The sequence below is a fragment of the Triticum urartu genome, chromosome 5A, assembly GCF_056163025.1.
Source record: "Triticum urartu cultivar PI428250 chromosome 5A, HENAU_Tu73, whole genome shotgun sequence".
In the NCBI taxonomy this organism is placed as follows: Eukaryota; Viridiplantae; Streptophyta; class Magnoliopsida; order Poales; family Poaceae; genus Triticum; species Triticum urartu.
The window spans coordinates 562148531-562165182 of record NC_141877.1 but is presented as its reverse complement, the minus strand read 5'-3'; the positions used below and the strand labels follow the sequence as shown (position 1 = coordinate 562165182).

General features: G+C 46.0%; 1 protein-coding gene and 1 long non-coding RNA gene across 2 annotated transcripts; one reads left to right on the top strand and one right to left on the bottom strand.

Moving 5' to 3' along the window:
• The first annotated feature begins 1701 nt into the window (after positions 1-1701).
• Positions 1702-7395, top strand: LOC147972885 (uncharacterized). Its single transcript, XR_015602693.1, has 4 exons — positions 1702-4318; positions 4403-4598; positions 6625-6718; positions 7014-7395. It is a non-coding gene; the product is annotated as an uncharacterized LOC147972885 (long non-coding RNA).
• Positions 7396-9964: 2569 nt separating this feature from the next.
• On the bottom strand, positions 9965-15201 carry LOC125505963 (uncharacterized). The gene is made up of 6 exons (XM_087524489.1): positions 15126-15201; positions 13042-13579; positions 12920-12962; positions 11906-12024; positions 10525-10619; positions 9965-10400 (listed from the first exon to the last, which is right to left on the bottom strand). Exons 1-6 carry the CDS (start codon positions 15199-15201, stop codon positions 10345-10347), a joined length of 927 nt encoding a protein of 308 aa, XP_087380615.1. The 3' UTR covers positions 9965-10344.
• Between the last annotated feature and the right edge of the window lie 1451 nt (positions 15202-16652).

Here is a 16652-nt window from a genome sequence, read left to right as displayed (position 1 = left end):
TCCGCACGGCGCCGCCGTGGGGCAGAACCGAGGTGCCACCACAGTGAGTATGTGCACTTCCACTGCGATGCCACCTCCCAGGTCGTTCCCCATGGTCGTGGTGGAGATGTGCTCTATCAGACCTCAGAGAAAACTTTGGCAGGGTTGTCCACGCCTCAAACTCGGGCAATGCTTCGGTGCCTTAAGGCACCTACCTTTGTGTCTATGACATATGGGTCCAACAGATGGCTGGCCCATATGTCAGTGATCCAAAGGTAGGTGCCTTTAAGGCACCGAAGCAATGGCTCGATTTGTGGTCAATTGGTGACAGGTTCTCCATTCTCCGTTTTTTTTGCATTATTAAAGATTAATCGTAGGTCTTAGTTTGGCTTCAATGGAAAGTCGAAAACACTACTGCTTCAGTCTTGATGATGTTTATTGGTATTGTTTTTATTAGTAAGCACGGCTGTCTCTTCACTATCTTCAGGTGGAACATATGAGATTATCCTATGGAACTGTACAGGAGTGCTTGCAATGGAAAATCATCCTATCGTATGTCATGTCGAACCTGAATCTTGGTATGTCTTTGCTCACCTATTCTGTAGGATTCCCTTAAATAAACTACAGCGCACGTGAATGTATATGTGACTGATTTCAGTTATTAGCTATCATCGCTCTGGTTTTAGGCTACTAATTTATATATGTTTACGTGCCAGATTACTATTTGTACCTGCATATTCTCTTTCTTTTGCAAAAATACTACTAGGATGGCATATTGAGTTCATATATGGCACATATCGAAGAAACATTTGCTTTGCAGCTTTTTTCTACTAATTATTTTTGCAGCTTTTTGGTACTAATTATTGTGTTGAAATATGCCATGGTTCTTTTATATTTGCATCAAAATCAGTTGCGAACAAGTTAATTTTGTAAGTATAATGTACCATGCTAGCATAATTCCTAGGTGAAAAAAGGCCCGTCACTTTTTTCTGAATCGAGTATCATGTCAGGTTCTTTAGCTACATGTTCTGTCCAATACTAAAGACAATAGATCTATGGATTGTTTTCACGAGCAAGTTACTATTGATTGGTGTCGGGAATATATGGATTGGTCGTCTCAAATCAATAAGCCGTTCATGACTTGCATCTTGCCCGTTTCTCGACCATGAACATTATCAAATAAAGAGTCCATTGGTTGCCATTTCATAATCATAAGAGTCCACTAAAGTGGCGGCCAACTCTTTTTTTATCTTCTTTTTAAATACTCTATTTGGATCTTACACAAGGAATGACCATAAAGGGCAGAATGATATGAGTTGTTACTTAATTTTAATACGCCCAACCAATGCCCTAAAACCTTATATTTTATAATATATCAATTGGTCAACACATTACCAATGCACTTATTGACTATGTTACTCCAATTTTTCCAACTCCTCATATCATTCTATCAAAGGTTCAAACAAACATATATTTATTTATACACCCCTTTAATGGTCTCACTACGTTTTACTTGATAAACCCCCTCCTTATAGTAGCACAAGTTCTCGCAACAACATGCGGGGTATCATCTAGTTCTCTGAAACCAAGCCACCATGTTGATCAATCAATATGATCGGATTGCCATCCTCTTGCAAGCCCTTCACCCTTCGGGTAGCAATCCCCTTTCCTTTTTCTTTTGAATGATTTGATAATTGCCGCCCACACCTATTGCGTAATCTTGGAAGGCTCAGAGCATCTCCACCAGACCCCTTATCGCGCGGACCTTTAAAGTGAGTACACAGACCACGGAAAACGTGTTTTGAGGGCTGGCGCGGGCTGCGGCCGAACAGACCCTGCAAGGCCGAACGATAAAACAAAATATTCACAGTCACCGCCACCTCCATGACCATCATCATCACCATCGCCACCACCACCACCGAAGCCACCACCCATCGTCGTTTGCTTCCTTCTCTCCAAGATCACTCTCCTTGCAATATCATGCCATTCTTTGGTGATGTCGTCCATGTCATTGCAGTTCATCGTCATGATCTTGTTCTCTTCTTGAAGAAGCTTGGCCAAGGCCTTGTTCTCCTCGGCAAGGGCTCTTCTCTCCTCAATGGCGGCCTTGTGCAACCCCTCTTCCTTGAGTAATTCCACTTGTCTTGCTTCTCTTGCGCCTTCTTGTCGGCCAATTCCTACTTTGCCTCCAATGTCTTGCCACCATCAACTCATTTGATTGCACCATGGCATCTATCTTGTCCCGCAAGCTTGATGCCTTCGCTTCCCTCTTGATATTGTCCTTGGCCTTCTTGTTTTCATCGGGTTTGTTCTTATTTCTTGGGCCATCATCATCATCCATCTTGGTGAGTGAACCTCTCTTCGGCGGGGATTCTTTGTCAATCATCTTCCACTTCTCGCTATTTTGAAGCAATTTCCAACAATGCTCAAGTGTAAATGACTTGCGATTGGAAGCTTCCATGTCCTTGTACCTTTCTTGCGTAGTTTTGACCTACAAAATGAAAACAATGTCAAAGTATGTCACCTGCAATCACTCCAATGGCTACAAATCATTTGTACTACTTGGGACGTGAAAACAAACTCACATAATCGGCTTCAACGGTACCACTTGGAGGTGCATTGTGGACTTGCTCCAAGCAACCACTCCAACGGATACAAATCGGCTTGATCACATCCCAACAGCCTTGGAGTGACCTATAGGTGTTGGAAATATGCCCTAGAGGCAATAATAAAATGGTTATTATTATATTTCCTTGTTCATGATAATTGTCTATTGTTAATGCTATAATTGTATTAACCGGAAACCGTAATACATGTGTGAATACATAGACCACAACATGTCCCTAGTAAGCCTCTAGTTGACTAGCTCGTTGATCAATAGATGGTTATGGTTTCCTGACCATGGACATTGGAAGTTGTTGATAACCGGATCACATCATTAGGAGAATGATGTGATGGACAAGACCCAATCCTAAGCATAGCACAAGATCGTGTAGTTCGTTTGCTAGAGCTTTTCTGATGTCAAGTATCATTTCCTTAGACCATGAGATTGTGCAACTCCCGGATACCGCAGGAGTGCTTTGGGTGTATCAAACGTCATAACGTAACTGGGTGGCTATAAAGGTGCACTACAGGTATCTCCGAAAGTGTCTGTTGGGTTGGCATGAATCGAGACTGGGATTTGTCACTCTGTATGACGGAGAGGTATCTCTGGGCCCACTCGGTAATGCATCATCATAATGAGCTCAATGTGACTAAGGACTTAGCCATGGGATCATGTGTTATGGAACGAGTAAAGAGACTTGCCGGTAACGAGATTGAACGAGGTACGGGGATACTGACGATCGAATCTCGGGCAAGTAACATACTGATGGACAAAGAGAATTGTATACAGGATTGATTGATTCCCCGACATCGTGGTTCATCTGATAAGATCATCGTGGAACATGTGGGAGCCAATATGGGTATCTAGATCCCGCTATTGGTTATTGACCGGAGAGGTGTCTCGGTCATGTCTGCATGATTCCCGAACCCGTAGGGTCTATATGCTTAAGGTTCGGTGATGCTAGAGTTGTAATGGAAATAGTATGTAGTTACCGAAGGTTGCTCGGAGTCCTGGATGTGACGAGGAACTCTAGAATGGTCCAGAGGTGAAGATCGATATATTGGACGAAGGGTCTTGGAGTCCGAAATTGTTCTGGAAGTACCGGGTGACGACCATACTACTAGGAAATAGCTTATAGATAGACGCTTACTAGTAGCGCGCTATTTTGACCCACGCTACTGCTAATTATTAGTAGCGCACTGTATTGTCCCCTCGCTACTAGTAAATATTACTGGCAGCCACATTATAAAAAAACACGCTATTAGTAAATATCTCTCTAAGATAGGGCATAGCAGTAGCGTGGGTTATAAAACCTGCGCTACTACTAAGTGAATAGCTATAGTGCAGGTGACACACCCCACGCTACTACGCATCCACCGCCGCACCCCAACCCACCCGATCCACTCCCACCGCACCAAACACTCTCTCTCTCGTGCGCATCCCTAAAAAAAACTCTCTCTCATGAACCTCACCCCCACCCTCGGTCCAGTTCCTCTCCCCCACTATCTCCGCGCCGCCGCCGCCACCCACGTCGGCCGGTTCCGGCGAGCTCCGGCCGCGCGCAACATACCCCCAAGCTCCGCCCCTCTATCCCCCCTTCCAGATCCGCGCCTCAAGGGTTGCACCCTTGCCCGCCGCTAGGGTTTCAGGCTCCTCTCGTGTTCTTGCCAGAATCCACCACAATCGGCGATGGCGAGGCCGGAGCTTGCGGGATCCGTCTACGGTGTTTCCCAGGTAGGCCCTTCCCCTCCTTCCTTGCTTGGGTCCACCCTTTCCTCCTCACGTCACCTTCTCCTCCTATCCGTCCCTTTGCTGCAGGTCACCATGGTGCAGAGACGACAATGATGGCAAGAGGGCACAAACCTTGCCCTGATCGAGGAGGAGGAGGAGGAGGGGCGCACCTAGATGCCAGCCCTGCTCTGCTCGAGGAGGAGGGGTGGGAGGGGTCTGCTCCTAGGGCGACCAAGAGGTCCTGCCCGAGCTCAAGCATGGCCATGATGACCCACCACAGCAGGTCAGATATCCCGCAACTGTGCTGTTGGAGCACTGCACTCATGATGGAATGATGCAGTGTTTTATGTAGTTTTTGCTATCTTAGCTCTGATGGTAACATCATATCAGTTAGGAGCAGTGTTTAGGAACAATTAGCATATGCTATGGTCGTCTAATAGAGAGAGAGAGAGATTCAAGGGCCTTCCCAGTTTGGACAATGAAATGTGTTCACAAATGACATCCACGTTGGTTTGTACTAGGTCCTAATGGTGATGCGATGGATTTTAGTACGTTGGTTGAGGCCCAAGTTGATCTGTGCTAGTTCTAGGATGTTTATTTATGAAAAAGTATATGTCTGATAGACGTGATTAATTACTGTGTAGAAAAGTACCAATGTTTCTTGTTCAGCGCACTGTTTATCTGCTTCCCTACTGTCAGTGTCGAGCAACAATTTCATCTTTATTTTTCATTCATACTCATGCGTGTTCTGTTCATGTGCATATGCTTAATTACTTTGTGGTGACTGACAGGGAGTACACCTTTGGTTACCAATCACTGCACAATCGTCCCACATTTGTTTTTCTTAATGTTCATTGCCCAACAGGCTACAATGCCCACACGCTGAGCCTTGTTTTGCCTTCAATTTACTGCTGCGGTGCTGTAGGAACCAAGCTAAGCTCCAGCAGAACCTCATGTACCTAATGTACATGTAGTTAACAGAACACTAAAAGAGGGTCTTGGGGTTTTGTTGCCATTTATTTGGTGTGTGTCGTTTGGGTTTGTATCTTGGGTCTTGGTTTTGTAGACCATGCGTGCTTGTGTGTGTTTGTGTGCTTGTATCTTTGGGTTCTGGTTTTTGGTTTTGGGGAGTTTGATGTATACATTGTGCATCAGCATACACTGCTAGCTGCCCATGGAGATCAGCGCTAATGTTTAAAGGGAGTACATTGTGCTACACATTGCTGATTTTGAATGATTGATTTTTTTGTGTTCCATTCATGTGCTTTCCTTTCGAACATCCGAATCCTGATTTCTTCAAAATTTGCCAAATTTGAATGTCTTATCTCCAAAGAATCCCGTCTGTTAATGAATTGTTTCTTATTGTAGGCCCTAGGCATTACAGATATGCATATAAAGTATGTCATTCTAGATGTGCTCTGAGCATTACACAGTTGCATATAATCTTGTTTTTATTTCTTGTATTTACATTTTTATATGTTGTACAGACAAAAGATAGCATATGTTCCCTGAAAGTGAGTACATATGTACTGATTATTAGTGAAGTTAACCGAGAGCCTGTGACATACAAGAAACATGCATTGGTTGATTGGTTGATGCGCCATGGCCGTGGGTTGTCCTAGTGCATGTGTTTGCTGAAGGTGGTGATGCATATGCCTGAAGGTGGTGAGCAGAGCAACTTCTGCTGTAAGAATTTTCTGAGGATGCTTTTGAGTGTAGAATAACAAAAAATATGTACGGAGTAATTATTTTAGCATTACTAGAACTTTTAATTCGTACTCCCTCTGTAGGGAGTATTATTTATTTCTTTTGGAAGATGACCGCTAGTTGTAAGTGAGCGATTTTTTTTTTTGAAATTTTCGCCCATTCTGAAGATTGTGCACTAATGAATAAACAATGTGCTCCCTTTAAACATTGTAGAGTAATTAATATGCAGCCAGAGTCAAGTATGGTATCACAATCTTGAGTAAAGCATTTGAATTTAAGCAAGTAGATATTGATCTTTGTGATCAAAGTGTGTTTGTTTAATACCTCTAAACTCAACTATTTCATTTAGAATTATGGTACTTCTTAGTGTAGCATTGTAGCTTTATTTTTACACGATCAGATTACCTTTGGTATATGCAGCATGCAGTCAAACTATGCTATATATCTACAGTAGTAAATGTATCATCTTAAGAGTGTACTGAAGCTATATTATTTCGTAGCTCGAATTTAGGCTTTCTCCATGGTTAATATAAGTTAGGTAAAGCAATGTTTGCCTGGATGTGTAACTATAAAGCCATTCTTATTATATATTCAATGTACAGCGACGGTGCTGCTGCACTTGTGCTAGTCCGTGAAGCTAAGAACCTTGGCCTTCAAGTTCTTGCAAGAACTAGAGGGTATGCTGATGCTGCTCAGGTAAATGCTACATGCCTCGTCATTAATCATTATTGGTGAAACAAATGTCATTTGAGAAATCTCAGCCCATTGTTCTTGTTAATGAAGACTTTTACCAATATTATCCTTTACCGTGCCTCGAAACTATCAACCTGGCCCAAACAATGATCTTTTTCTTTAGGATTCATGGTTATTTTTTCTTGTTATTATGCATTACTATTGATTCATGTGCATGTACTAAAAAGAAAGAAAATACCCTACTTGATTTGGATGCGGACGCCAACTAACAAGTTTTCACTTTCCGACGTGGGCGCAGGGGTGATCGACGTGGACTACTGCGGCCTGGTGGGCGTCGTGCTCTTCAACCACTCGGAGACGGACTTCATCGTGAAGCCCGGCAACCGCGTCGCACAGATGATCGTCCAGGTCATTACGACGCCGGAGGTCGCCGAGGTGGAGGACCTCGACGCCACCGTCCGGCGGGAGGGAGTGCTGGGATCCACCAATGTTTGAACTCCGAGCCTTGGTAGATACATCTAGAGAAGTGGTCTAGTTGTTTGCATCTAATGTTAAATGGGATCTCGAGTTGAGATGTTCAATGTTGTATCCATGAATGCTGCAAGTGCTAAGATGGTTATGTGAACTTAGTTTATTTGCACTGGACGTGTTTTGATTTCCATCCATGAATACTGCATCTCACTTTTTTTTTTAAAAAAAATCTAGTTAGTTAGTTGCAGCATGGGGGAAAAATGTGGCGCTACTAGCACTTGGATAGTAGTAGCGTGGGTGTAAATGGGGCGCTACTAGTACTTAGATAGTAGTAGCGTAGGTGTGGAATAGTGGTAGCGTGGGTGGCACCGCGCTACTACTAACTTTTTTAGCTGTAGTACTAACTTTTTTAGCTGTAGCGTGGGGTAAAAAACACGCTACTGCTAAAATTCTAGTAGTAGCACGGGTACCCATGCTACTGATATGCAAAAAACCTACGTTACTGGTAGTGTTTTTTCCTAGTAGTGCCAGCGTGACCGAAAGGTGTTTTGGAGGCCCCGACAAGCGTTGGGGGGCCTTATGGGCCAAGGGGAGGGGACACACCAGCCCACTAAGGGGCTGTGCGCCCCTCCCAACCCCTCTCACGTAACCTGGAGAGCTGGGGGCGCCTCCCCTAGGGCAGCCGCCCCTCCCGGCTTGGGGGGCAAGTTTCCTAGGGGTGGGGCGCCCAAACCCATCTAGGGTTTCCCTTGTGGCCGCCTCCCCTTCCCTAGGGAACCATAGGGCGCCTTCTCCACCCCCTTCCCCTATATATAGTGAGAGAGAGAAAGGGTAGCCGCACCCTTCCCCTGGCACAACCCTCTCCTCCTCTCCAACACCTCCTCCTCCGTCACGCTTGGCGAAGCTCTGCCGGAGAACCACAAGCTCCATCACCACCATGCCGTCGTGCTTTCGGAGTTCTCCCTCAACTTCTTCTCTCCCCTTGCTGGATCAAGAAGGAGGAGACGTCCCCGGGCTGTACGTGTGTTGAACGCAGAGGCGCCGTCCGTTAGGCGCTTGATCGGATCTTCCATGATTTGAATCGCCGCAAGTACGACTCCATCAACCGCATTCTTGTAACGCTTCCGCTTAGCAATCTTAAAGGGTATGAAGATGCAATCCCTCTCTCTCTCTCGTTGCTAGCATCTCCTAGATTGATCTTGGTGACACGTAGGAAAATTTTAAATTATTACTACGATCCCCAACAATAGGCGCATGACGTCCTCGAGGGATACTTTGCCATCGTTTGGAAGAACTGGTCCTCTATCCTTTGCCAATACCGCTTACCGGTTTGGTCAGTGCCGGTGCATGCATCAAGGGACACAGATTCCCAAGCCTTGATCAAGACTTGATCTTTCAATTGCGTGTAGTTCTTCAATCTCACGCGCACTTTTTCTTGCGCTTTGTCGAACACCCCCTCCCCAATCTCCTCCACCTCATCTTCTTCCTCACCATGACCGTCCACAACACCATCCATCTTATTGTAGCCGTAATCATAAATCGGGGCTTGATCAATGTCGATGGCGTTGTCATCCAACATGTGCACGAACTCGGCAGTCGCATCATGCAAAATGGCGCTACAATTTAGCTCCAGAAGTCATGAACAACCGCAATGGCAAAAAGTGAAAACAACTTGAAGAAAATCAAAGTTCCATACCTTGTGCCCATTCCGCCGAACACCTCAGGGGCGGCGACAGCAACATCATCGGTGGGCGTCCTTGGGGAAGCTCTTACGGTGGCGATCGGAGGAGGTGGTAGTGCGGTGCTCGTAGCACCTTTTTTGGCCGCCTTCTTGCGTTTCACCCGTGCCACCTTGTGCATCTTCACCGGTGGGGGTGAGATGGCCTGGACCGGATTTGCAGAGGTCGCGACAACGGCAGGCGCATGTGCCTTCCTGGCGGCGGTGGCGGGAGCGCCACTCTAGACGACGAATTTGCCTTGGAGTTTGCGGGGATGGGCGGTGGAGGCTTGTGATGGGGAATGAAGCATGAAAATCAAAAAAATTTCCTACAAACATCCAAGATCTAATCTAGGAGATGCAAAGCAACAAGAGGGGGTTGTTTCTACATACCCTTGTAGACCGAAAGTGTTAGCATCATAACACGGTTGATGTAGTCGTACTCTTCAAGATCCAATCTGATATGGTGTCGAACATACGTCACCTCCGAGTTTAGCAGACGTATGACTCGGCGGCGTCCTCTCCTTCTTGATCCAGCAAGTGAGTGAGAGGAGGTAGATGAGATCTAGACCCAACACGATGGCGTGGTGGTGATGGTGGTGGCAGCGGAATCCCGATAGGGCTTCGCTAATCGCTGACGGGACATGGAGGAGGAGTAACGGGAGGGAGACGGGGCAAGTGTGGAAGGGTTGGCTGCCCCCTGCACCTCCCCACTATATATAGGGTGACGGAGGGGCATGCCATCCCTAGCCCCCCTCCCAAGGCAGGGGGCGGCGGCCAAGGGGCACTACTAGGAAAAATGCTACTAGTAGCGTTGGTTTTTTGCATACTAGTAGCACGGGTTCCCGCGCTACTACTACGACGCTACAGCTAAATATTACCAGTAGCGTGCTTTTTACCCCGCACTACTACTAACATTTTAGTAGTAGCGCGGTGCCACCCACGCTACCACTCTTCTGCACCTGCGCTACTGTTATCCTAAGTAGTAGTAGCGCACCATTCCCCCCCACGCTACTATTATCCTAAGTAGTAGTAGCACACCATTCCCCCCACGCTATAGCTAACTAATTAGAAATTAAAAAAATAAATAAAAGTTAGATGCTGTATTCGTGGATGGAAATCAAGACATGTCCAGTGCAAAATAAACTAAGATCACATAACCAATCTTAGCACTTGCAGCGTTCATGGACGCAACATTGAACATCTCAGCTCGTAGAGTTCACGAGATCCCATTTAACACCAGACGCAAACAACCATACCACTTGTCTAGATGTATCTACCAAGACTTGGAGTTCAACTACCAGTGGACCCGAACCCTCCCTCCCGCCGGACGGTGGCATCGAGGTCCTCCACCTCGGCAACCTCCAGTGTCGCAATTCGCAATCACCTGGACAGTCATCTGCACGACGCAGTCTCCGGGCTTCACGGTGAAGTCCGCCTCCTAGTGGTTGAAGAGCAGGAAACCCACCGGGCTGTGGTTGTCCGCGTCAATCACCCCTGCGCCCACGTCGGAGAAGTAAAACTTATTGGTTCACGTCCTCTTTCAAATCCAGTAGGGTATTTTCTTTCTTTTTAGCACATGCACATGAATCAATGATAACAACTAGAGGCTGGACCATACTTGTTGCACGAGACGTGAAGAAGGCCGGGTCCCCTTCTTGTTGAATCCAAGGAAGACACTCCCCCGAGACATGAAGAAGGCCAGCTCCCCTCCTTCTGCAAATAGCTCAGGTGCATGAAGTTGTAAGGAATCTGAATACAATGAACTCGTTGTAATGTATAATAACCAGAAAAACCATGAATCCTAAAAGAGATCGTTCTATGAGCTAGGTTGAGAGTTTTGAGACATAGGAAAGGATAAAGTTGGTAACAATCTTCATTAAGAAGAACAATGGGCCGAGATTTCTCAAATGACATTTGTTTCACCAACAATGATTAGTAGTAGCATCAACATACCCTCTGAATCCTAAAAAAAGATCGTTCTATGAACTAGGTTGATAGTTTTGAGACACAGGATAGGATAAAGTTGGTAACAATCTTCATTAAGAAGAACAGTGGGCCGAGATTTCTCAAATGACATTTGTTTCACCAACAATGATTAGTAGTAGCATCAACATACCCTCTGAATCCTAAAAAAAATCGTTCTATGAGCTAGGTTGACAGTTTTGAGACACAGGAAAGGATAAAGTTGGTAACAATCTTCATTAAGAAGAACAATGGGCCAAGATTTCTCAAATGACATTTGTTTCACCAACAATGATTAGTAGTAGCATCAACATACCCTCTAATCCTTGCATAATTTATATTAATCATGGAGAAAGCCTGCAAATTGAGCGACAAAATAATCTAGCCTCAGTACACTCATAAGAATGAAATTATATATGCAGGTTTTCCAGCATACCAGGTAAGGAATCAGTCATAACAGGAACCCAACACTTGACAGAAACAATTTCAGTTTTCATATATCAGTAATTATGCATAAGAGTTGCAAGCGAGGAAAATTAGTCTACTTCTTTAAAACTAAAACCAGCATCCTTATGTTGTATGCATAGCACAATACTAATTTCCATGAGATGCATAGCATAGTACTAATGTTCAAACTAATAGCACAGTACTTGATAAATATGATTCTTCCTTCAGTAATATCTAACGAATGGGTGTGACCTACCTTATATCCTGGTAGTAACTAATGCATCACATGATAAGATAACAAAAATAGAAATATTACATCCCAAAAGACTAGATAGCAGTTATACCCCATCTCCATATCAGAAGAACAAGCATCATAATGCTGATCAAGCTTGCTTTATGGTACTGTGTGGATAAACATTATATCCCGTTGTGAATCCAAGGAAATCAACAGTTCTATAAGATATGGCTAGAAAACACTGGACATAACAGAAAGTAGCCACTTCTTTGTTGTGTGGAAAATTTCCCGGGATTACTTCACTATGGATTGGATAAAGAATCAATAAGGACAACACCCACGGTATAACTCTCACCTTCTTCTGGGTGAAGAAGAAGGTGGCCACCGGCTCGAAGTACTAGGTGACAGGCATTTCTTCACACATGTTCCAATGAAATCCGGGATTTGGCGCCAATTGCCATAGTCGTCATGCGCCTGTCACAAGACAAAAAACGGAACTACCTTAAATTGCTATACGTTTGGTTTTCTTCCTCAAACATGAACAAACAAAAAAATGTTTGGCTGAAACAGAGTAATCAGCTATATGTTTCTTTCCGCTCCTAAATTGCATAAGGAAATCTTCATCTATTATTTTACTCTATGCTTACTAGCTACAACCTGTTGGATAGAAAAACACCTTCCACCATATGACTGTAGCTTGCCTAAATAACCTCAAAGTAGAAAATGCATGCTCGACACTTGTGGTACAAATTGTAAAATCAATGGTTTTGCCCTTAACCATTACTGTCTCTAAACAACACTTTTTTCAGTACAAAATCTGTGACCTAATTAAAGAGCTGGACTTCAGTATAGCAAGATTAAATTCCCAGTGGGGAGAGGGTGGGCAGACTGCTCATGTTGCTGACAGGCTAACTTGCACGCGATGCTGGGCGATGCCTATGCATAAGCACGGCCACGACGAGACATCGGCGGCCGAGGAGGCATCGGCGGCGGGATTAAATGCAAAAGAAATGTTTATAAGGTGATGATAACTCATTACCAAGCAACCTGATAGCAAATTAATTCTTCTAAGCACTGAGAATAACAAAAAATCAGTACGCTGTTTGGTCCAATTGGTCAAGGCCCAAAATGCAGGTCAAGACCAACTATATCAACACCTATAAGAACCTCTACCTTATGCATGCCTCTTATGCGACCTTACAAGAATTCCTACAAACATTCATAATTCTCTAGTACAGAATGTACAGTACATTGAAATTGGTAGCAAACCAAACGATTCACGCACAGAACCAATGCACCAGCTCAAACATTCAATCGCTAGCAACCTAGTACAGCATCAAAGGTTTTCAATTAAGAAAAGGCGAACAACCGATCCATCCAGCCTGCCGGCCGCCGATCTGCCGGAATCCACCCTGACCCACCCGAGAAACATGCAAAATCAAGCACCCATGACTTGAAATAGCCGGGAGTAGGAGGAGATACGAGCGGCACCTCGAGCTCGACGGGGGGCTTGGCGCTGCCGGGGGGCCGAGGAAGGCGCAGTCCGGCTGCGGGCATGAGCAGGGTATCCACGGGCACACGCGCTTGTGCTTCGCCATGCCGTGGTAGGTCCCAGCCGAAGTCCCTGAACATGGGGGCTTGAGGGGAAGGAGGCATGCCTGGCAGTGGAGCAGCGCCACGTCCATCCTCACGTCGATCTGCGCCGGTGCCATGGCTTCCTCCGCCGCCGCCATGGCTCGATCTGCTCGTCGAGGCCGCCACGCAGATTCCCCATCCCCCCACGTCTCCGCTCCCCCGTCCGCTAGCGTCACGAACCCTGGCACCAGATCTATCGGGAGAGGCGACCGCGAGCGGAGGGAGGAGGAGGAGGAGGCGTGGAGCGGCGAGATGTGCGGAGAGGCAGAGGAGGACGCGGATTGGGAGGAGCGGCGGCGTGGGAAAGATTTGGTGGGGCGTGGGAGGGAGAGGGACCGGGACGTGCGGATTAGTTGTAGCGCGGGGCACGGGTGCGGTGCTGCTACCACCGTGTCTATCCGTAGTAGTAGCGTGGGTAATATACCCACGCTACGGCTGTCAAGTTACTAGTAGCGCGACTTTTATACCCCGCGCGACTACTATGGTCCATCCCGGGGACACGGTGAGGATCACTTAGTAGTAGCGTGAGAATGGTAGGCCTGCGCTACTACTATTCTCTAGTAGTAGCACAATGTTTTTACCCGCGCTGCTGCTAAGTAGTAGTAGCGTGGGGCTCTTACCCCTCGCTGCTGCTAAGTATCTACCTATAAGGTATTTCCTAGTAGTGGGAGGAGAAGTGCCCTCCAAGCCAAGTGGAGGGCCCTCCCCCTTAGGGTTTCCCTTTCCCTAGGTGCATGGGCCAAGTAGGGGCTGGTGCGCCTAGCCCAATAAGGCCAGGGTGCCCCCCTACAGACCATGCTACTGTTTGGGATGGGGTGCAACCCTCAGAGGACTTCCGGACCCCTCTGGAACCCTCTGGAACCTTCCGGTGACTTCCCGATACAATACCAAAAAACCCGGACTTTTTCCTGGAACCCCGACAACAACTTAATTTCCATATATAAATCTTTACCTCCAGAGCATTCTGGATCTCCTCGTGATGTCCTGGATCCCATCTAGGACTCCGAACAATCTTTGGACTTTCAACTATTAATATCTCAATACTACCCTAGCGTTACCGAATGTTAAGCGTGCGAACCTACGGGTTTGAGAATCATATAGACAGGACCGAGACTCATCTCCAGTCAATAACCAATAGCGGGACCTAGATGCCCATATTGGTTCCCACATATTTCACGAAGATCTTTATTGGTTGAACCATGATGTCAAGGATTCAGTTAATCTCGTATACAATTTGCTTTGTCCAGCTATATGTTATTTGCCCGAGATTCGATTGTCGGTATCTCCATACCTAGTTCAATCTCGTTACCGGTAAGTCTCTTTACTCATTCTGTAATACAAGATCCTGTAACTAAACTCATTAGTCACATGAAGCTTCTTATGATGTTGTATTACCGAGATGGACCAGAGATATCTCTCCGTCACACGGAGTGACAAATTCCAGTCTCGATCCATGCAACCCCAACAAACACCTTCGGAGATACATGTAGAGCACCTTTATGATCACCCAGTTACGAAGTGATGTTTGATAGCACATAAAGTATTCCTCCGGTGTCCAGGAATGGCATGATCTCATGGTTTAAGGAACTGATACTTGACATGAAGAAAGCTGTAGAAAATAACTAAATGATCTGATGCTAAGCTTACGGTTGGGCCTGTTTATCACATCATTCTCCCAATGGTGTGATCCCATTATCAAATGACAACTCATGCCCATGGTTAGGAAATCTTAACCATCTTTGATTAACAAGCTAGTCTATTAGAGGCATACTAGGGACACAGTGTTGTTTATGTATCCACACATGTAGTTAAGTTTCCGGTCAATACAATTCTAGCATGAACAATGAACATTTATCATGAACGGGAAATATGATAACCATTTTATTATTACCTCTAGGGCATATTTCCAATAGCTTGAATGGTGACGGGCATGACACGACCAACGACGAGATCTGCTTCAGGGGTTGGCGTGTCCATGACTTCCACGGTGATGGGCGATGGCTGGGAGGCGTCCATGGCAGCGCTACAGAGCCGAGGAAGGTGGTCCAGAGCGGGCGGAGGAAGATCAATGGCGGCGTAGGGAAGGGAGAGCAGGAACTGCCGCGCGGAAATGTCCCTCCCGCCAAATCTCGCTAGCGATAGGGGTCACCCTTGGGTCGGCCTCCCGCCCTGTGTTTCTAAAGGTTGAGGGGGAGAATTTGCTGCACACAATTTTTTTAAAGGCTGTGGTCCGATACGGTCTCTATTCGGGCCACTTTTTTCGCGCAAAACTATAAACTGGCGGTTATTTTGCAGTTCGGCGCGATATAAGGCGTCTACTAGAGATGCTCTCACAACCCTAAAGAACAAAAAAAATACAAGAAAGTTGATTAGACAGACTGTCCTGAGTAGAGAAGCAAAAGCCATAAGAACACAAAGTTTCTAATCCCGAGCTCACGCACCCATATGACAGCAAAATCAGAAAAAATAGTAAAATAATGCAAAAAAAATCTGATTTTTTTTGATAAGCATTGATGATGTCTCATATCTGTGCAATGTTTCATGATAAAATGACATTCATGGAGGTCTGGGCAAAAACAATAAAATCGATGCTCCAAAAGACCAATTTTGAAAGCATTTTGGAGCATCGATTTCTTCTTCTTCCTAGACCTTCAAAAATGTCATTTTATATCATGAAAATTTTCACGCATAAAACATTCATCAATGTTTATTGCAAAAAATCAGTTTTTTTTTTACATTTTGTTACTATTGTTTTGGATTTTTACTGTTCATCCGGGTGCATATGAGCTCAGGATTAGAAGAGCACTTTCGAAGCCATAAGGCATCTCCAACGTGGACCCTTGACCATACGTTCAGACGTAGCCACCCAGACGTAGTTTGTCATCCAACGCGGCACCTCATTGATCTGCGAACAAGTCTGGTTGTTCATAATCCCACGAACCGGACACACAAACCAGAGGGCTTTGAAGGTGTCCGGACCGCCGCCGTGTACGCGTCCAACACCCCGGTCACCCAACCGCCGAAAAACCCTCTCCACATGAAGTGGTTGCTGTGCATTCATGCCAGAAAGCATCACTCCAGAGCGGATATGACTCCACAGCATCGATGCTTGTCAGAGCGACGCGACCAGACGAGCACTAGGAGGGGAGAGGGGTGTAGGGGTGGCGCCTCAATGCCGGCGCGACGACCGAGAAGCCTACTCCGCACTCTGGCCTGCTTCCCGGCCCTTCACCTAGCCGCACCTATTTAAGCCCAACTCCGGTGCTGTCCACCACACCAAAACACTCTCTCCGATCACAACCTCATCGGCCCCCTCCGGTCCGGCACCATCCACACCATGCCAAAGTCATGGTTCTCCATGCTAGCCGTCAGCAACTCCGGATCCGGATCTTGGCGCCGCTGCTGTCCCTCTCCGGGCCCCACAAGTATAGGGGATCACAACAGTTTTCCAGGGTAGAGTATTCAAC

Excerpts from the sequence above, each read along its gene's own strand:
- LOC125505963 (XM_087524489.1), bottom strand. The coding sequence starts at position 15,201 with ATGGACGCCTCCCAGCCATCGCCCATCACCGTGGAAGTCATGGACACG. Across the intron at positions 12,025-12,919 it reads CCGGCAGGCTGGATGGATCG|GCGCATGACGACTATGGCAA; the intron begins GTTGTTCGCCTT and ends GTCTTGTGACAG. Across the intron at positions 10,401-10,524 it reads CTTCACGTCTCGTGCAACAA|GGGTGATTGACGCGGACAAC; the intron begins GTATGGTCCAGC and ends ACGTGGGCGCAG.